The following is a 21,527-nucleotide window of genomic DNA, read 5'->3' as shown; positions in this document are numbered from 1 at the left end:
CAGCCAAGAGCTCAGGTAATCTGCTCCTGAATGCACAACTGAGGATAATCATAAAATAACTTCAGGGAAATACATTTTAATACCTAGTGTGTAGATAAAGCAGCAAGAGCTGGCAATTAATAAAGTGTTGCCAAAGAGGCATCCAGCTGGACCTGTTTTAATGAGAGGGATGTTTCAGAAGGAGAGTATAACTCCTCCTGTGATTCAGTATTTCAGAGGTCTGTGATGTCATCTGTGTGGGAAGACTTTCTCCAGCAGTATAGACTCAACCCTCCCCCACACTTCAAGAGGCAGTTCGTTAAGTTGCTGTGGTCTGATCCTAGTGACAAGATTCTCTGAACATAGCTGAGTTTGTCCAAGATCCAAGATCCAAGTTCATCATTTGGCCTGTACTCAAAACCTTTGCACTTTGATAAATACCTTCAAGAACCCAAAGCTACCTCCATGACACAGTGAGGGAGAAGACTCTTATACATAAAGTAATAGATCTGGAGCTAAAAAGGACCTCCCCAGCTAGTCCAAAGCACTCATTTTACAAAAAGGGAAACTAAGGAAGCAGGAACTGATTTGCCAATTTTTCACACAAGTAATAAGTGTTAGAGGTAGAAAAAGTCAGGTCCTCCAATTCTTACCTTTTTGAGTCACAGACCCCTTTGGTAGTCTAATGAAACCTGTGGACTCCTTCTCAGAATAATGTTTTATGAAATGCTAAATTTCAATTAAGAGGTTAGTGACAATGAAAATGGATGGGTTTTTTTTCCCATCCAAGTTCACAGACCCCATGAAATCTATGCACAGACCCTTTGGAGTTTTGTAGTATCACACTACCTCCTTATCGTTCCCTCCTCATCTTTAACCTTTAGAATCTCTAGTTTCCTTCAAACCTCAGCTCAAGCATCACCTTGTACATGAGACCTTTGCTCTTCCCTGCCCTTAACCCAGTCACTCATTTCTCTCCCTGACAATTACCTTATATTCATGTGTTTATTTAGAATATATTTAAATGTGTATATATTTCCCATGATATCATATAAACTTTTTTTCTTTATATCCTTAGTATCAAGAATGCTTCACTTAATTCTTGACTCATTGTCATAGCTTCAAGAGGAACAATATATGATATTAAAATAGAGATTTGAACTTTAGTTTAGTAGATAGTTTAATATACCAAGTCCTAATCATTCATATTTTTGCTATTTTTCGAAACATGAAAATATATGTGGCTATATAATTTATATATTTGTGCTGGTCTTAGGCATTAACCATAAATATTGTCAACAGAGATTAATAAATGTTGAAATTATAAGGATTTCCATTGTGAAGAAACAGAAGAAGAGGATCAACCTGGAGACCCGGCGGAACAAGATGGTAGTTGTGAATAAATCTCTAAGACAGTCCTGTTTTAATGAATAGATAAAAACCACTGATAATTGATGCATAAAATTATGTGCCAATGGTTCTTCCAAAGTGTGTAAATTTCTCTCCAGTTGTCCATCTTTTCTCTTCACAGACATAGTTATGCTTTTACTTTCCTTAGCAAAAATACAGTATCTTTTTTAGATTGTTAAGAGAAATGAGAATCAAAGGATCACGGCAAAGGCAAACTTGAGCCCAGTCTGCATCTGAACACCCCAAAGACAAAATTAGTACAATCTGAATTAATGAGGTTTCACATAGCACTTGATATGCATTTTTTTTTTCTTTCTGCTGCCAACATCAAGCAATTCAAGTCACCTTCTTGAAAGAGCTTCTTGGAAAGGAAAATGATTCATGCTCCCACCTGCTAAATCTAGCTTCATGGGCCAGGAGGAGAAAAGGAATTGTCTCATCAGCAGGTGCTTCTAGAAGCATTTAGGAGATAGAAGCCAAGCCACTTCAACTTTTTTCAAAGATGGAATTAATGCCATCTAGTTACTCCTTTAAACGGGACCAAAAGTTTAGGCAGCTACTGTTTTAACAATCAGGAGTGTAAGTTCTTGACAGTCAATTCAAAAGCCACCTCTTAGCTTGGCTTATAGTTTAAGATCCCCAGTGGTTTTCTCGACTGGAGCCCCAGTATAGGGCACATGGACCAGCACATAGACACCCTTTGAGTTTCAGTTACCCACTGGAGTTCCAAACATCCTAAAATGTTCTGACTCTGATATGGAATTTATCATTGGTCATAGGTATCGTACTGGTAGTGAGCATCAAGCCTGGTATGTCCCAGAAAACTGACGAGTTTGACAGGACAGGCAGCACCCCTGAAGTCAGTACAGTGGATGCCATGTTAGACCTGATCAGGTAAGTGGTTGCCATGCTTCAAGGAAGAGTCGGGGAGAGATCTCCCTGTTGATTTTATTTAGGAGATGAACAAACAAAAGCTGCCTCCTATTGAAGATTTATGATGCACAGAACGAACCCATTCCATTGAGAGCAATAGATTAGAATCATTGATAATTGACACTTTAAATTATTTGCCAAAATGGTGCTTCTAAAGTTTGTAAATTTCTCTCAAGTTGTCCATCTTTTCTCTTCTACAGACATTTCTTTCTCTCCCCAACAGATCTAAGAAGGTCATATCTGTAGCTTCTAAATGTATTCAGGAGAACTTCAATTTATTAAATGCCCACTATGTGTCAGGCATTTGTGTTAAGAACTAGGAATACAAAGAAAAATAATAAACAGTTCCTAACCTCAAAGATCTTGCATTGTCTTTAGGAATGTACACATCCAGAAAATACTGCAACATGTGCACATAATAGACCCAGTGGAATGTAAGCTCCTTTAGGACAGGGCCTGTTTCATTTTTGTCTTTGTATCTTCAGTGCCTGGCACATAATAGGCACTTAATTAATGCTTGTTGAACTCAATTAAATGAAATAGAGAGCTAAAGTCTTCAGATAAGAAACGGGGGAGTTATCAAAAAGTGTGCCATGGGGTGGGGGGCAGGGGACCCTATATAATCCAAAGGTATAAGTTCTAAATTTAAAAAATGCCACTTCAATTATTTAATTAAACTTCATCAGCTTATTAGAGAGACACAAAATTCTTCTTGCCATAACCTTGTTCTGTGTTCCATGTCTCCACCAGGAATATGTTCCCCGAGAATCTCATCCAAGCCTGTTTTCAGCAGGTAATATCACTGACTACTTTGGACTTTGGTTTCCTCCTCTTCCCCTCAATTAAATTTAATTTTGTGTGGTCCAGGAAATAACCCTTTCAAAATTCCAGCCCAAAATGTGGCCACGGATGAGAACCCTTGGAATGTTCTCAAACTGCAGGGGAGCTCCCATGCTCTGGATCTCTATGAGTGGCAGCCCACAATTGCGGGAATGGAGCTCCTTTCTACCCTATGAGTCACATAGTTAAGAAAATGGGATACAGCACTTAACATTATGCCCCTCCTCCTTCTTCTTTCTCTCCCAACAGATCTGAGGAAGAAGTTGGACATCTAGCTAGTAGTCTTAGAGGACTTAATTTAGCACTGAAGAGCTTTAGGCTTTCCTTTTTTGAAGAAAAAATACAATGAAATAAAGAACAACATATATAGTAATATATAGAAAAATATATAACATATATAATAACTTAATACACAATATAAAATACAGATAAACAACAAACAAGTTAGCTCTTCCCTCCCGTCTTCCTTTTCCTCCAGTGTTGGGAAATCTCATACCATAGAGCATATACTTAGTATTCCCAGTGATTCAGTCTTCCTAACAGTGTCTCACTCAGTGCAAGCACTCTGCTCACCCATTTAGCAGAGCTGAGCTTTTCTTTAGGAAATTGCTTGAACAGTCCATTCACCCCATGTATTTCGAGCCTTGTTCTCTTGTTTATTTTTGCATTTATACAGCTGGGCCCAACACGTACTGCTGCATTCATTTGCATAGATTGAGTGAACAGAACAGTCTATGTTCACCAGCAAAATGGCCAATTACATTGCTTCATGCTGACCTCTGGAACACGGAACTGTGCCTCTTCCAAAGGTCTCTTAGCAAACTCAGCACAGTGATCATTTGTGAATTTTCTCATGTTCCTCATTCAGTTACAGTAAAGTTTTATGCCTAATATAATTGCTCCTCGAGTCCTTCTTTCACTTACGTGCAAATGTGCCACAGACTTGATGAAACACAAGGTCTTTTAAATGAAGGGTGACCAAGATATCAAAGGAACTGGAAACCATACCATTAAACTATCAGTTAAAGGAACTGGGAGGTTTAGCTTGGTCTAGAGAAGAAAAGAATTGGGAAGGAGAGAGAAGAGACACTCCAAGTGTGATCAAGTATTTGAAGGATTGTCCCAGGGAAGAAGAGTAAGTTGTTATGCCTGGCCACTGAGGACAAAACTGAAAACCATGAAGGAAAGTTAGAGGTAGATTGTGGGGTTAATATTTAAAAAAAAATCTTTCTAACAATTAAAATTATTCAGAAGTAAGATGGTCTCCCTCAGGGAGTATTGGGTTCCCTAGTTCCAAAAGTCTTCAGATGAAGGTTAGATAACCACTCATCAGAGATATTGTAGAGAGGTTTTTTGTTGAGAATTTGGTCTTAATAACTGCTGAGATCATTTTCAACTCTGCACTTCTTTTATTCTATGAAGTCTGACTTTGAGAACAGACATACTGAATCAACTTAGAAAACTCACATAACTGTCATTTATCTCCATTGACAATATACATGTTAATAGCTTAGATACCATGATAGAAGTATAAATCACATGACCATTTTTTTGTTTTTTAAAAAATAGCTAACAAAAAATGTAAATGGTTAGGATCAGTCTATTACACAAAATATCTACAACTAGAATTTGAACCTCCACTTTAAATTTTGTACCAAATATTTGTTCCTGGTTTTATCTTTGAAAATTTGAAAGACAGAACACTTTTAAATGAAGGTTGTGGGACTCAGCAGTTTGATCTTATTATTTAAATTGTTTACCCTTTGGACTACTCTTCTCTACAATTGTCAAAATACTCTTTGAAGAAGTCTTCAAAACAAATAAAAATCAGAATTGGCTTCACACAGTGTCTCAGCTTTAATCCTTTTGTGCTTTTCAATCTGACTTTGCAAGCTGTGTGACAGTGGGCCTCTCTGAACCTCAGTTTCCTCCTCTGTAAAATGGAGATAGTAGTAAGTACTAATATTACCTATCTCACAGGGTTATTGTGGAGAAAATGCCGTGTAAGCCTCAAAAGACTACAGAAATCTAAGTACTTATTACCATGATCACTTGTTGGCTCAGGTACGATTTTTTGGATGAGTCTATCACTCGTTTGTTCAATGATAGCTGACATTGTTATTCATTCTTATGACCAGAATTTCATTTATTCTCATTTAGCCAAGTTTAAAATCTTTTTTTCCAATTCACAGTACAAAACCCAACGTGAGGAGGTGAAATCTTCAAGTGAATCAGAGACGAACACCACGGGAGAATCCGTAACAGCTGTTATGGTGACTGCCCTTTCAAAAGTACTGTTCTTTTCATAATTAGTTGCTCTCCCTTACCAGTAAAGAACCGTTGAGAAATTAGAGGGAGTAGGAGATAAAAATGTTATTTATTCATTAATGCTCCTGGATTAAAGAGTCTTAGATCCCCGTGCTGATTCCAAGAGTGACCCTGGGCAAGCCACTGACCCTGAGCTTCAGTTTTCTCTACTGTAAAACAGAGATAACACTTATACATCCTGTACAAACTCTACAATGAATTGTTTTTAAAAGTGCTTTATAAAGTGTAAAACACTAAAGAAATGTGCATCATTAATTTGAGCCAGATTGTTCCAGCATCTTGGCTACTATGTGACTCTAAAGTCAGGTACCCAGAAACTGCTTTCCTTCCTTCAGGCATCCAGAGTACCACATGCATACCTTATATAATGTCAGTTGTGTCTAGCACTGGACTTGGAAGAAGTTCTATGGCATCCTCTTCTGTAAAATGAGCAGACTGAACTAGATGGTCTCTGAGGTCCCTTACAAATCTAGAGTTGTAATTAATGCATCTTCTATGCCCCAATCATTTCCTAATAATCCCTCAATTATAACTCCCATATCTTCCCCTCTTATAACTAAAACTAAATCAAAGTTAAGGCAAATAGATACAAAAGCATTTGATACAGTGGCCACACCTGTGTGTATGACATTCCACCACTACAAGTCACCTGTAGATGTGGAGAATGGAGGGATGTTCCAACACCAATCAAATGAGACATTTGTAAAAAGTGCTTCACACAGGGCCTGGCCCATAGTAGGCACTCTATAAATGCTTATTCCCTTCCCTTCCCCCTTCCTCCAATCATCTAAAACCAATATCCCTCATTGCATTTGACCCAAGCTCCATTATCTTTTTGGGTGGTGTTCCATTACAGCATTGAAGTCCTATATATTCTCCTCCTGACTTCTTTTGCTTCATAAAGACATCATTAACTATATATCGTAAATTTTAGAATTTTATTGCTTATGGCTTTTAACAGTTGAACTATGTGCTAGAATTCAAGGCAGCTAGAGGGCCTTACCTAACATGGAGCTCTGAACTTGGGAGTCAGGGAGATTCAAGTTCAAATCCTGCCTCAGACACTTATTGTGTGACCCTGAGTCACTTACCCTTTCTGTCTCAGCTTCCTCAGCTGTAAAATGAAAATAATAATAGCACCTGCCTACTGAGATTGTTGTGAGGACCAAATGAGATAATGTATGTTATAACTGCTTTGCAAACCTTGAAGTCCTATGTAAATGCTATTGTTATCATCTTCATCATCAACCATGCTGAGTGGATGAGTGAGCCAATTCACACTTTGACTTTTCTTAAGAAAGGCAATATCATTTCATGTCAGAGATTATGCAAACCAGCTGTATCTTTATCATTCACTAATATTTTCTTGGCTTTGTTCCACAGAACAAAACAAAAGAATATAAAGTAGTGGGCACATACTCAGATGGCATAAATATCCTGGGCTTGATTGTCTTTTGCCTTGTGTTTGGAATCATTATTGGGAAAATGGGAGAAAAGGGCCAAGTTCTGCTGGACTTCTTCAACGCACTCAATGATGCTACCATGCAAATCGTTCAGATCATCATGTGGTGAGAGGGCTCATTTTTTTCTAGTTTTTGTTCCCCACCCCCACCCCCAAAAAAAGCTTTGAAGGAAGAGGTTTATTTTTCTCTCCAATAGAAAAGTCATCTATGTCTGAACAATCTACATGCCTGTACACTCCAAGGAGCTGTGATTCTAGTAGTATAGAATCATTTTAACCTTTTCCATGTCTCCTTTAATCCATGTTTCCATCATTTGAATTTAATTTAAAAAAAAATTCCTACCCTGATGGTCATCCTTCTGGTGATGAGATTCTATCGGGCCAGTTCTCAGACATGTCATCCATTTCTGGACCTACACTTGAATCCTTCCTGCTTTCTGATCCACTGATATTATTTTTAAGAACCTGGATTTGAGTCATCTGTACACTATGATGAAGCATTGAGGGAGGGCTTATTCACAGGGAAGGACATGGGCAACCCAACCTTTTACCCTGGACAATCCAACTGTAAACATTTTGTGACAAGGCCCCAGAAGTAGGGGTTACACTCCTACTCTATTTTAAGGTTCTGCCATGAAAACCTAGCATTTTATTTGCAGCATGGCTTCCATAAACAAAGCATGAAATTGTGATCAGGATTTGTGTATGAGACAAATTTATACGAATACAGTTTAAAAGGATTACAGGGGCATGCATGGAGTGACCCTGGCCAGTCAAGAAAGAAAGCTGTTCCAAGTTGTGGTCAACTTGGCTTACTCCAAGATGACCACCTCTTCTATGTGTCTGCCATGTATGCACCCCACAGTTAAATCACAGAATCATGGGATTTCAGAGTTGGAGTAAACCTCAGCATCCATCTAGCTCAACTTACACCTGAAAAGAAATTTCTTCTATCACATATCCCACCAGGGGTCATCCAGCCTTTAATTGAAGGCCTCTAATTAAGGGGCACCTTCTACCCTCAGAGACAGCCCATTCCATTTCTGGAATGATTGGGAGAGTTGCACAAGCCAACATCTGCACAACGACATGGAAGTGACAGGGCCAACCATCTAGTTTTTTCATACAGAAGAATCACTGAATTATCTATCAGGAAAAAAATGATAGAGGACAGCTCTTTCTTGATTGGCCAAAAAATGGGGGTGCAAGAGAGGAGTGAGCCTGATTTGGCAGAGTTAGGAAAGTGCCTTGCCCTGTCTTCTGCTGATGGTGAGGGGGGAGGGGATGAATGACTCAAAAACCTTTCATTTCAAACAGTTCACACACAATGGTTCTTAAAGGTTTACTATCTTTGACTTAACCTTCCTTAGCTCCACATCCCACATGTCCCACACTTTCAAGTATTTTTGCTAGTAGGTAGGTTAGGAGAACTACTGTTCTTCCTAGGGTCCTGGGCCCCCAAAGAACTGTGAGAGACCCCCTTGAGGTCTCACTTTTCATTTGCAGAATCTTATCCTATCAGATGACTGAGACTACTTTTGGTCTTCAGACTGACAGCATGTAAATGTTACATGCAACATAAATATTACTTGCAAGAAATATCCAAGTCTTTCTTCAGTTGTCACCTGTTTTTCTTTATTTTTTTGAAGAAAGGATTCAGCCTCTGCTGAGAAAAACTGTGTCCTTATTTGGAAAGAGACAAGCCCTTACTAAGAGTGAGCATCAGCTGTCTTGTATTAGTTTTTAGCCAAGTAATGCAACAACAGCTTTCCTGTCTTAACTAAACGGCTGCCTCAACCCTCCACTTCCTTTTCTTTGCCCAGGTGACTCTCACCATTATCACTTTCTCTATTCTGTCCAAAGACCCACCGCCTCACCATAGAGAATTTAGTTCCAGTCCTCAGTTTCCTCATCTGTCAAATAAGGCAGACTAGACAAGATGATCTCTAAATTTCCTTCTGAGCCCTACTTCTGGGAGCATCTTGCCTGGGTCACACATTCTGTTACTGTCCACACTATATTATGGAATTGATGTACGTAGTTATACAAGAAGAAAAATGTCAATGAAATTATGTCTAAGATAGGACTGCCTGAAGCAAATGAGCACCTATGTATGGCCCTCCTAAGTACATCCTTTCTCTGCTAATGAAAATGATCTTGAGAGTATTAGACTCTGATCCCTCCCCCTCCCCCAGCCCCAGGTGAAAGTAATCTCTCTCTCTGTCTCTCTCTTTCTGTCTCTCTCTCTCTCTCTCTCTCTGTCTCTGTCTCTGTGTCTCTGCTCTGAGTTATCTCGCTCTGTCTCTGTCTCTCTCTGTGTCTCTGCTCTGTCTCTGTCTCTGTCTCTCTCTGTCTCTCTCTCTCTCTTTCTCTTTCTCCCTCCCACCCCAAGGTAGGTCAGCTAACAAGCCTACTAAGTCCTTAAGTTTTTACTACATGCCAGGCACAATATTAAACACTACAGATATAAATGAAGTAATATCATTCCACTGTTCACTTACTTTTCCTACTTGCCCACACACACGTCATTAGACTATCAGCTCTCCAAAGGCAGAGCCTCTGTCATTTTTCATCTCTGTGTTCCCAGAATCTTACACAACCTTGAACAAAGGAGGTGCTTAATAAAGGCATACCCAGTGTTTTTGGACCATTAACCTGAATTAAAGGCACCTAGGTATCATAGTGGACATAGTGTTACTCCTAGAGCCAGGGAGACCTGAGTTCAAATTCAGAATTAGACACTTACGACCCTGGACAAATTAACCTTTGTCTGCCTCAGTTTCCTCATCTGTAAAATGAGGGTAATAGCACCTTTTTCCTAGGTGCTATAAGAACCAACTGAGATAATATTTTTTAAAGTACCTGGCATAAAGTAGCCACTTTAAAAATGCTTATTTTCTTCCTGCCTTCCTTGCCCAGTTTGAAGAGCATTCATTCATGAAGTGACTGCTTAGGTACAGTCTGTGAATGTGAAAGAGAACCAGCCATCTCATCCTAACCTCGTTAGGGGAAGGAGTAAAATACAATGTCAGAGAGACCTGGGTTCAAATCCTGCATCTGTTCCTTCATTTGTGTAACCTTAAGCAAGTTACTTCAGTCCTCCTCCTCAGCCTGTGTTTCCTCCTTTGTAAAGTGAAGGGTTTGGTCCAGGTGTTCTCTAAGGGCCCTTCCAGATACAAATGAATGAGCTGGTGATGGTGAGCACCCTACTCTCTGGAGCAGTCTTCTCTCTATCAATAGCCTACCTAATCCTCCTGTCTACTGTGCTGCTGCAAAATGTGATTGTTTCTTTTCCTCTCTCTGTGGTGCTCACATTCTAGGTATATGCCACTGGGCATTTTATTTATGATTGCTGGGAAGATCATCGAAGTTGAAGATTGGGAAATATTTCGCAAACTGGGGCTATACATGGCCACGGTGCTCAGTGGGTATGTCAGTCTTTGGACGGGTGGGGTTGGGAAAGATTGCTTCTGGGTTGCTACTGACAAATGGAATCATAGGAGGAGTCCTTCATCTGGCTTGCCACTGCTGTTTACTGCCTGTGTGACCTTCGGTGAGTCCAAATGGTATATAGCGAGAGAGAGCATGCTGGACTTAGAATCAGTGGGCCTGCGTTCAGGAATGACCTTGGGTGACCTTGTGGAAGTCACTTCACATTTAAGGGAAATGTCCTCAGCTTCCTTATCTGCCAAATGAGGGTCTTGGACTAGATGATCTCATAGGGCCTGTCCGGTTCCAGATCCTATGAACTCCTATGAATTTTTTTTTAACCAGCCTTTCTGACTATTTATAAAGAAAGAGTTCTGAAATAAGCAAATTCTGGATCTGCTCTTTAATTGTTAAATTGGAAACGGATTATGCTGTGCTAATTGCTGGCTTTTGGGAAAATGAGCTGTACCAGACTTTATTGCTCGAGGCCTACCAGTTGCTCAGAAATCATTCTCCAAGAACATCCTGTAGGGTTTTAGGGACATTATAAGGAAATGCTTGTCTCACTCCTGGTATCTCTTGGCTATTCAAATGCCTGCCAGGGCTTAGTTGTGTTTCTAAAGCCTGTGATACCCTCTGAGCTATTTTACCTGCCTTGCCAATAAAACTAGCTCATATTCTGTAGTCTTTGAAGTTGCCAAAAGCATTGTCTCCACAATAACCCACTGAGGTTTACATCTCTACTTTAAAGATGAGATAACTGAAGCTAAGAGTGGTTAAATGATGTACCCAAGGTCACACATTGAAAGAACCAGCATGGTATAAGCCCGAAGGGGTGGGGAACCTATGGCCTTCAGGCCACATGTGGCCTTCTAGGTCCCTGGGTGCGGCCTTTTCTCTGAGTCCAAGCTTTACAGAACAGATCCTTTTATTAAGGGGATTTGCTCTGTGAAGTTTGGATTCAGTCAAAGAGCCCCACTTGAGGACCTAAAAGGCCACATATAGCCTCCAGGCCACAGGTTCCCCACCCCTAGACAGGAGATAAACAACTGACCTCAGATCTAGGAAGACCTGAGTTTAAGTCCCTCCACTGACACATGCTGACCTGTGACCTTGGGACCAGTTGCTTAAACATTTGAGTGCTCTAGGCAATTTCTAAGACTCTAAATTACAAAGAAGGTGCTGACCTACATTGGTAGAGAGAGGTTCCTAACCTCAGATCTGTCAGTGAAATTACAGGTCCAGTCCCAATTCCTAACCCTACACAACAAGGACCTGTCCAAGCCCATCTCCTGATTCTTAAGCCAGAGCCTCCTCTCATTAGAGCACATGATGTAAGCCCTCCATACCATGAACCAAAAAGTTCATTTTTACCCTTTATGTCTTCACTCCAAATAAATAAGACTATGAGTGAAAGGCTAAATTGTACAATCTACCTTTTTATCATTTCTTGAGGTTGCTTGTAATCTCTGCTATGAGTTCCTTCTGTGCAATGAGAAATGGTAACATTTTCAGGTTAGTACAAATGCCACTATTCTAGCTATAAGGCTTTGGATGAGTCACTTCTCTCTCCCTACAGATTCCCCATCTATAAAAGAGGATCTTAGAGCGAATTGCCTTTAAGGTCCCTTCCAGCTCTACTATTCTATTACATAGGGAAGCTAGGTGCAAGCTAGGTTTTAATTTGGCTCTAATGATTGCTGCTCTATTAGCCTCGCTGTATTGTGCTGAGGGATGTTTCCCCAACCTTCCACAAGTGATTCCAACTCCTCAGCTTCCTCACCTGTGAAGTAGGAATAATACTTGTAACTACCTGCCTCACAGAGCTATTTTGAGAAATTCTTAGCCTGGAGTCCATGAACTTTTTCTTCTTTTAATACATCTTGAAAACTGTTGCAATATATTTTGTCTCCTTTGTAATCCTATATGTATGTATGTATATATATATGTATATGTATATATATGTATATGTATATATGTATATATATATGTATATATATTGCATTCAAAAACACTCTTCTGAGAAGGGGTGCATATGTAGGGCTCCCTAGACAGCAAAATGAGTCCATGAGTCCATATCACAAAAAAGGCTAAGAACTTAAAAGTGATATTGAAAAACATAAAGTAATATAGAAAAAACAATGTTGCTGTTCAGTCATTTCAGACACCTCCAATTCTTCAGACCCCATTTGAGGTTTTCTTGGCAAAGATACTGGAATGGCTTGCCATTTTCTTCTCTAGCTCATTTTGCAGATGAGGAAACTGAGGCAAACAGGGTTAAGTGACTTGCCCTGGGTCACACAGTTAGTAAGTATCTGAGGTCAGGTTTGATCTCAAGATGAGTTCTCCTGACTCTGGGCCCAGTGCTCTAACCCCCGTGCTACCTCGCTGCCTGGAAGAAAAAAGAATAGCTAGTATTTATATATAACACTTTGTTTTGCAAAGCATTTAACATACATGATCTCATTTGATGTTCACCACAACCCTGTGAGTTGGCACTATTGTTATCTTCATTTTGCACATGAGGAAATTCAGGCTAAGAAAGACTGTAACTTATCAGAGTCACATAGCTAATAAGTGTCTGAGGCAGGATTCAATCTCAGGTCTTCCTGACTACAAGTTCACCACCATTCACTATCCTACCATATTTCACAGAAGCTGTTTTTAAAAAATTTTATCTGGACCTGTGATTCATCAGCATAGGGATTGATTAGTGTGCCACAAACGTCCATCTACCAATACAGATCAGCAACCCATTCTACAACTCACAGAGCTGCCTGAGATACAATGACTTGCTCATGGTCGGTCACACAGCTAATATGTGGCAGAGATGGGATTTGAACCCAGATCTTCTTTACTCTAAGGGTAACCCTCTGTCCCCTATCATCCTATCTGGAAGCTCTTTATTCTATTTATCACCATAGTTATTACTATTATTATTTTTATATTGTTATTATTTGTTATTAAATTTTTATTATTTTTTTAAATCCTCAAGTTCTCAGGCTTGAGCTAAGAACTCTGCCTTCAGATCTAATGACTATATCCAGAACTCTCCAGCTGATTTCATCCTTCCACAAGCAAGGATTTACTTAAAAAGGCTATAGGCTTTAAATGATCACTTTGTTCTGTGTATGTCATCTACTGATTTCTTTTCCCCATCTCTTCTGTGTCACTAGATTGTGTAACTCCAGCATTCTAGCTGAAATGAGGACACTTTCTTTGGAAAGGGCTAGAGAATGGGACAGAAAGAAAAGAGAAGAGTCTCAAAATGTGACATTTTGAAAAACAGGGAATGCCTGAGAGCCTGAAGTCCTCCTCGGGCCATTATAACTGTGTCTGTCTGGATGACAATACGCAATAGCAGAAAAAGTAGTCAGAAAGTCCTGGGCTCTTAGTCTTGGTTCTTGCCACTAACCAGCCATGTGACCTTGTGGAAGTCACTTAACCTCCACACATAAATTTTCTCATCCATGAAACAGGGATTGGGGGAGGTGGGGAACTACCCTACTTGTAAGGTTGTTGCGATGATTAAGTGAGATAAGGCATGTGAAAATGTTTACCTAAACTATAGAGTCTCTATATAGATATAAGGAGATATTTGTGCTTTGTACTGATAAATAGCCTTAGGGTCAAGATGATCTGGGTTCGAATTCTGTCTCTGAGGGATACTAGGTGTACGACCTTGGGAAAATCAATTAACTTCTAAGTGTCCCAGGCAAATCTTTAAGACTATAAGCTATAAGTTGCTGATCTGCACTAGTGGAAGGGGTATAAAAATATACCATTTATCAGTAAAATCATGTTTCTGGTTATATATACGCAAACAGATATACATATTCTTACACACACGTACATACACATATTCTAAACACTTTAATGCTTAGCTGGATCTATTATCCCAGTAAAAGTGTGTACTCCTCCCACCAGCATTATTATCTATAAAACTGTCTCTCAGGGCAGCTAGGTGGCACAATGGATAGAGCTCTGGCCTTGGAGTCAGGAGGACCTGAGTTCAAATCCAGCCTCAGACACTTAATACTTACTAGCTGTGCGACCCTGAGCAAGTCACTTAACCCTGATCGCCTCACCAAAAAGCAAAAAAAAAAAAAAAAAAAATGAAAAAACCTGTCTCTCTTTGTTTGCAGGCTTGCCATACATTCCATTGTAATCCTCCCACTCATCTACTTGCTAGTTGTACGAAAGAACCCTTTCCGGTTTGCCATGGGGATGGCACAGGCAATGCTCACAGCCCTCATGATCTCTTCCAGGTAAATGAAGATATTTCACTTCCCTGGTAACAGATGTGGCCAAAGGGAGTCTCTGAATTTTGTCTTTGTCTATCTGTCCCTTCCTCTATTTTGTAATGGCAGATGCAAAAATGCTATGGTTTTAGAGATAACCTTTAGAGCTGAGAAATGATAGTATTGGTGTCTCTTGGTAGTGGTCTTGGTGTCTCTACCTGAGAATATATTTCCTCTCCTACCAAATGTTTTCCCCTTTCCTAGTATGAAACAATTTTTAAGAGTTTTATTGTATTTGTAGGAGGTATAATTAGCACTCTGAATTTTGTTTTCTAGAATTACTGAAGGGTAGGTTTAATACTTTAAACTCTTTAAGGTTAGCCTTCTAGAAGCAAAAAGCCTCCATATTCAAGAAGTACCAGGCTGGCATTCCATAACTATGAACTGGTTTCCCTTTTTGTTGTTCAGCTCAGCAACACTACCTATTACCTTTCGCTGTGCAGAAGAAAAGAACCACGTGGACAAGAGAATCACCAGATTCGTTCTACCCGTTGGTGCAACAATCAACATGGATGGAACTGCCCTCTATGAAGCAGTCGCGGCTGTGTTCATTGCACAACTCAATGACTTGGATCTAGACATCGGAAAGATAATCACTATTAGGTGGGGTGAGGGTGTCACGTGAATGTTCATCCTTATTACTGGTGAAAGCACCTGTTAAGATAGCTCAAGGTATTGAGTAGTCATTCTCCAGTTAAAGATTGTGTTCCTTTGGCTTCTACTCTGTCTGCATAGCTTCATCCCCAAGAATAACCAAAGCTACACATGATGTAACCCTTAAATTCAAGACCTCAGCCATTGCAGTTTGATCCAAAGGCGTCCTCTGTACTGGGTTCATTGCAATCTAGGGCATGTCCCATGTTCTACATGAGAACAAACAATCCTCCAAGCCTGCTCTGTAGTAGAATTGAACTTCTGGGTCGAAAACCTAGTCAAACATCTCCTTCCCCTTTCCAGCCATCTTGGTTTGTTGTTTTCAGTACTTTTTCAGTTGTGTCTGATTCTTCATGACCCCATTTGGGTTTTCTTAGCAAAAATATTGAAATGCTGTGCCATTTCCTTCTCCAGCTCATTTTACAGATGAGGAAACTGAGGCAAACAGGGTTAAGTGACTTGTCCAGGACCACACAACTAAAAAATGTTTGAGGCCAGGTTTGAACTCAGGAAGATGAGTCTTCCTGACTCCAGGCCCAGCACTTTTTGAACTGGATTCCAAGAGGACTTTGCAGATGAGAAAACTGAGGCCTTGCATGTGATCATATGACTTATGCGGCAGGACTTAAACCTAAGTGCTGACTCCAAATCTAGTCTTCCATGAGGTGGCTAAGTAAAGTGCCCATTTCTGAGCATCTGTCACTTTCACTCTAGGTATTCCTTCGTCACCTTGGTTCTACATTTTCCAGGTGCCTCTAATTTTTTACTCTGACTACTAGAGTAGGCCTTGTGCCTAGATTCAAAGTAGCCAAAGTACACACACATTTATTCATCATACTCAGATCATACACTTAAGCCACCATCAGCCTCTGGCCCCTAGACCAATAATAATATGTGAGACCCACAGTAATTATTTTTTTTAATCATTGCTGGTTCCACCTGGAAGTTCCTCGACCTCTTTACAGAACCTTATTTTGTGTACCTTGCATGTAGTAGGTGCTTAATGTTTCCTGAATTGAATTTGTTCCCCTCCCCTTCTAGATACTCTGTCATAGCTAGGTGGTTGTGGTAGAGTGCTAAATTTGGAGTCAAGAAGGCTTGAATTCAACTGTGTCACTTTAGGGGAGTCATTTAACTTCTCTGGGCCTTAGTTTTCTCTTCTATAAAGTAAGGGGATTTGACCAGATGACCTCCAAGGTCAGGATGCATAGTAGATTGTGCATTGGGCCTAGAGTCAGGAAGATCTGAGTTCAAATCTGGCCTGAGCCATCTATTTGCTGTGTGACCTTAGGCAAGTTACTTAACCTATGTATGCCTCAGTTTCTTCAACTGGAATATGGACCATAATATCACCCACTTCCCAGAGTTATTATGAGGGTCTAGTGAGAAAATATTTATAAAGTCCTTATCACAGTGCCTAGCCACACAGTAGATACTTAATGAATGCTAATTTCCTTCCATCCTTCTCTCTTTCTTTCCTTCCTTTCTTTTCTTCTTTCCTTCTATCCTTTCTTCCTCCCTCTCTTCTAGCTCTAACTCTATGATCCTATGATTACTATAAGACCGTTGGACAGTTAAGGCCCTCGTGGAGGCTCATAAACAAAATCATGCTTGACATCACAGGACTTGGACCTTCTGAAAATTACTCTCTGTGTGCCATAGTATTATGAAGTAGCTATAAATTCTGCCCAAGTACAATGTTATCTAGGATTGAATCTAAACTAGTGATAAGTTCCGTGATCTTTGTATCTCTTCCAATGCACAGCGCTCTTCAGATGTCTAAAGCTCCTTTCTCATAAATGTTTATTAACTAGAATTAAATTCCAGATTCCTGAGTGCCCCCACTTTTAAAAATGGTACCTGAGGATGTGAAAAAGGCCCTCTGAAATGTTTTTTTCTTCTACTTAAAAAAAACCCTCTGAGTCAAAGTGCGATTTATGCACTTGAAGCCTCAGAAATCACTTAAAGATGTTGAGTTTCAAGCCAAAGGAAGTGGAAATCTGGACTTTGTAGGAGCAGGATTGAGGTCAAAGTCAGAATCCTCCTTGGCTATATGTACTCTCTCAGTTCCATACCCAACCTCAATCTGCAGAGAACTGTTAGTTCTTGATACACCATGGCTTCCTGCTCAGTGAGCCAAAGCAGTCTAAAATGCTGTTGTGGCCACAAAACCACTCGCTTTGGCAAAGCAGTACTTACTGTTATGGGCTCAGTCTAAGTCACCCACCTACCAGGAAGGGGGGAAACTGTTGAAATTGAGGTAAACCAAAGCCCAGAGTTCGGCTGTGCTTCAGAGAGGTGGTCAAGTTGAGCAGTGCTGGCAGGACTCTTGAAATTTTGCAACTCACAGCGTAGGTTTGTGTGTGGAAAGTGCCTCAGTGATACAATAACAACAATATTGCTACAAAGCTTTTTAAGGTTCATACTTTCCATGCAAGAGCCATATCGAGGCAGGTAGTTTAAGAATTATTTGTCTCACCCATTTTAGTGATTAAATGGAACGCAAGAGCTTGAATGATTGGTCCATGGTTACATATCTTAGCATAAGAGTCAAGGTTCAAACCCGGGGCTCCTGGCTGTGTTCTCGTTCCATCACACCATAGTACTAAAAGTTCAGAAGTGGAGAGGATTTCACCTGAGAGGAGCTTGGTGGAAATGAAGTGTCAAATGCCATCAAAAAAAACAAAAAAAAACATCAACTTTATAGACGTGAAATGGGTGAGGTATGGCTTTCCTCTGAAAGGGGGCTTACAGGTAGAGAGAGTGAACTAGGAGGCTGCAGAGTAACTCAGTATGAGTCAATAGTGCAAGGTAGCAGCCAAAAATTTTTATCAAGACCTAAGGCTGCCCTGAGAGGAGAGTATCCAGAGGGAAGAGATTATTGCTCTATTTTTGCCCTTATCAGACCACATTTGAATGCCATATTCAGTCCTGGGAGCCACATTTTAGGAAGTGTGTGGATAAGGCAAACATGCTGTAAGAGAATCCACTGGGGGAGGGGGTATGGTCATATTGAGCCTATAGAAGACAGTACTTAGGGGGAAACTGCTAGATGTCTTCAAGCCAGATGGAAGAGGAATCTGACTTGTCGGACCTCATCCCAAAGAGCAGAACTTAAAGCAATGAGTGGAAATTGTACAGGGGCCTATTTTGGCTAGACCAAAGGAAAACACTCCTTAGACAATTAGGCAAAAGTGGGATGGGCTGCCTTGGAAGGCAATGGGTTCTCGTAAAGTCTGGATGTGACTGCTGATTGGATATGTTAATAAGAGATTCTCCATCAAGTAAGGGCTCATTTACAATCTCCAGGCCAACCTTTTAACTCTGAAATTCTGCATGGCTACAGCACCAGACTTGGAGTCAGTAAGACCTGAGTTCAAACCTGGATTCAGACAATTACTAGCGGTGTCATCCTCAGCAAGTAATTTAGCCTATCTGCCTCGGTTTCCTTCTCTATAAAATGGAGAGAAGAATAGTATCTATCCCCCAGGGATGCAATGAGGATTAAATGAGATAATAATCATAAAACTCTTTGCAAACTTTTAAGTGCTTTATAAACAGTATTATTATTTTTGTTGTTATAGTTATGTCTACTTTTCAACACTTTGCATTCTTTTTTCTAATTTGCTAAAAAGTTCACTCTCCAGGATTACTAATGACTTTCTCTTAACCAAATCCAATTGACTTTTTTCCATCCTCATTGTCTTGCAGCGTTTCACACGAGATTGTTTCCCTCTCTCTGGACACTTTCTCATCCATGACTTCTGTGACATTGTGCTTTGGGGGGTTCCCCTCTTATTTCTCTTTCTCTATCTCTGTTTGTTCCAAATTCTTTTCCTTTCCTCCTGATGTGATTGTCTCCCAATAATTTGTCTTTGGCCCTCTTTGATTCACTCTATACTATATCTTGTCGTCACTTTCGTTACTTACTACTAAGTAAACACTTCTGTACTCCAGGTAGAATTAACAGCTATTTAGCAATGCAGGGACCCAAAGGTCACCTTATAGGCAAATCAAGATACTGATGATTTAAAGTATAAAGCCTGGTGTACGCTTTCTTGTGATGTTGCCAAACCATTCTTCCTGTCTACTAGCTGTATGACAAGATAAACAATTCACATCTCAGTTTGTTCATCTATAAAATAGGGACAATACTTGCAATTCACTAACTAATGGAGTTGTTAGGAAAGTATCTTGTGAACTTTACCAAATGAACCAATGAATGAAAGGAAATGTATTTATTAAATATTTCTTATGTGCTAAGCACTGTGCTAAGCTCTGGGGATACAAATTCTTTTTTGGGGGGGAGGGTACAGTACTAATTACCGTATTCCTTTAAGGTCAAGCCATGAAGCTTTCAGGGCAGCTACAGGTGGCAGCTAGAGTGCTGGGCCTAAAGTCAAGAACACTCATCTTCTTGAGTTCAAATCTGGCCTCAGATACCTACTAGCTGTGTGACCCTGGGCAAGTCATTTAACCCTGTTTCCCTCAGTTTCCTCATCTATAAAATGAGCTGGAGAAGGAAATGGCAAATCACTTCAGTACCTTTGCCAAGAAAACCCCAAATGGGGTCACGAGGAGTTGGACACAACCAAACAACAATATGAACCTTTCTCTGACCATATCAGCAAGATATTATTTCCCTATCCTCTAGAACTCTTCTCCATTTGATGCCTATATTCTGCCTTGCACTGTAGGTATTCTTGCTACTTGCCTTATTTCCTGTACTAGATCATAAGCTCCTGAGGGCAGAGGCAGGGACTAATCCCTCTTCCTATGCCCCTACAGAGTCACACACATAGTTAATAGTCACAAACTTTACTCAGTTTGATTTGGGAAAGAAGTTGCAACAACAGTCAGGTGTAAGACAGAGGGCCTTAAAAGAAAGATAACATTTCTTTTTTTTTTAATTAATTTATTTGGAATTATCAACAATCACTTCCATAAGCTTTGGAGTTTTAAATTTGTCTCTCCCTCCCTCCCCACCTCCCTCCCCAAGATGGCACACTATCTGATATAGACTATACATATACATTCCTATTAAACGTATTTTCACATTAGTGATGTTGTAAGGAAGAATTAGAACCAATAGGAGGAACCACCAGAAAGAGGAAACAAAACAGAAGGAAAAAAGTAGCAAATAGTATGCTTCAATCTGCATTCAAACTCCATAGTTCTTTCTCTGGATGTGGATAGCATTTTCCATCATGAGGCCTTGGAGATGTCTTAGATCCTTGTATTGCTGAGAAGGGTTAAGTTTATCAATGTTAGTCATCGCACAACGTGGCTGTTATTGCATGCAAAGTTCTCCAAGTTCTGCTCATTTTACTCAGCATCAGACTCATACAAGGAAGATTACATTTCTAACTCCTTTTCTTATGTTTCTGTTTTGGCCACAGTGTCACAGCAACAGCTGCCAGCATTGGAGCTGCAGGAGTGCCCCAGGCAGGGCTAGTCACCATGGTCATTGTGCTGAGTGCTGTTGGCCTGCCAGCTGAAGACGTCACCCTCATCCTTGCTGTCGACTGGCTTTTGTGAGTTGCACTTTTCTGACGTGAAACCAATTATAACAATTTCATTGTGCTTAACAAGGTGGGAGGACAAGTTTTTCCAAACATGCCTATGTCCATTCTCTTTCAAGATGGCCCAAGGAGCCATGTGCTGCTCTCTTAATTTCTTTCTGACCAGGCCACCTGATAAGGTACTTAAAAATTAACTCATCACAATAAAGATGAGTGCTCATTTTAGAATGCCGGTAAATAGTATCACATTATCTCATCTGATATGGTTATGCCCAAGGTTAGCTTTTGGGCAGGGGACAAAAAGACAGATAGTAGTGAGATTAGTGACTATTCATGGTCTCACATCTATCCCCAACGTGCCTCGCCTACCTAGTCCCAGACCTTAACAAACCTATTGATCATAACATTGTAAGCTTGAGGGGTCATAGGATGTACTGCATTAAAGGGGCCTTAGAGATCATCTAGTCCAACTCCTTTAGTTTATTGATGAGGAAACTGAGGCACAGAAAGGACCAATGACTTACCTCGAGGTCACATAGGTAGCATGTGGCAGAGTGGGGATCCAAACCCAGGTCTTCTGTTACAAATGCAGTGTTCTGTCTGCTTTATGATATTGGACCCTAGTTCAATTCCTTCATTTTATAGAAGTGGAAACTGAGTCCTTAAAAA

The 21,527-nt window shown here is 40.2% G+C and overlaps 1 protein-coding gene across 3 annotated transcripts in view; it reads left to right on the top strand.

Moving 5' to 3' along the window:
• The window catches only part of SLC1A1 (solute carrier family 1 member 1), a 108,828-nt gene that overhangs the window by 79,590 nt on the left and 7,711 nt on the right, over positions 1-21,527 (top strand). Inside the window, exons 4-11 of one of the 3 annotated variants that reach the window (XM_027862890.1) lie at positions 2,169-2,283; positions 3,073-3,115; positions 5,355-5,435; positions 6,874-7,058; positions 10,273-10,380; positions 14,527-14,649; positions 15,091-15,285; positions 20,736-20,870. In XM_027862890.1, coding sequence (XP_027718691.1) covers positions 2,169-2,283; positions 3,073-3,115; positions 5,355-5,435; positions 6,874-7,058; positions 10,273-10,380; positions 14,527-14,649; positions 15,091-15,285; positions 20,736-20,870 — 985 coding nt within the window. Of the gene's footprint in view, positions 1-2,168; positions 2,284-3,072; positions 3,116-5,354; positions 5,454-6,873; positions 7,059-10,272; positions 10,381-14,526; positions 14,650-15,090; positions 15,286-20,735; positions 20,871-21,527 lie in introns of all 3 variants that reach the window. The other 2 variants (XM_027862889.1, XM_027862891.1) reach the window with 2 other exon arrangements.

This window comes from Vombatus ursinus, unplaced genomic scaffold, assembly GCF_900497805.2.
Source record: "Vombatus ursinus unplaced genomic scaffold, bare-nosed wombat genome assembly UNPS02014770.1, whole genome shotgun sequence".
NCBI lineage: Eukaryota > Metazoa > Chordata > Mammalia > Diprotodontia > Vombatidae > Vombatus > Vombatus ursinus.
This window is presented reverse-complemented; position numbering and strand designations above follow the sequence as displayed.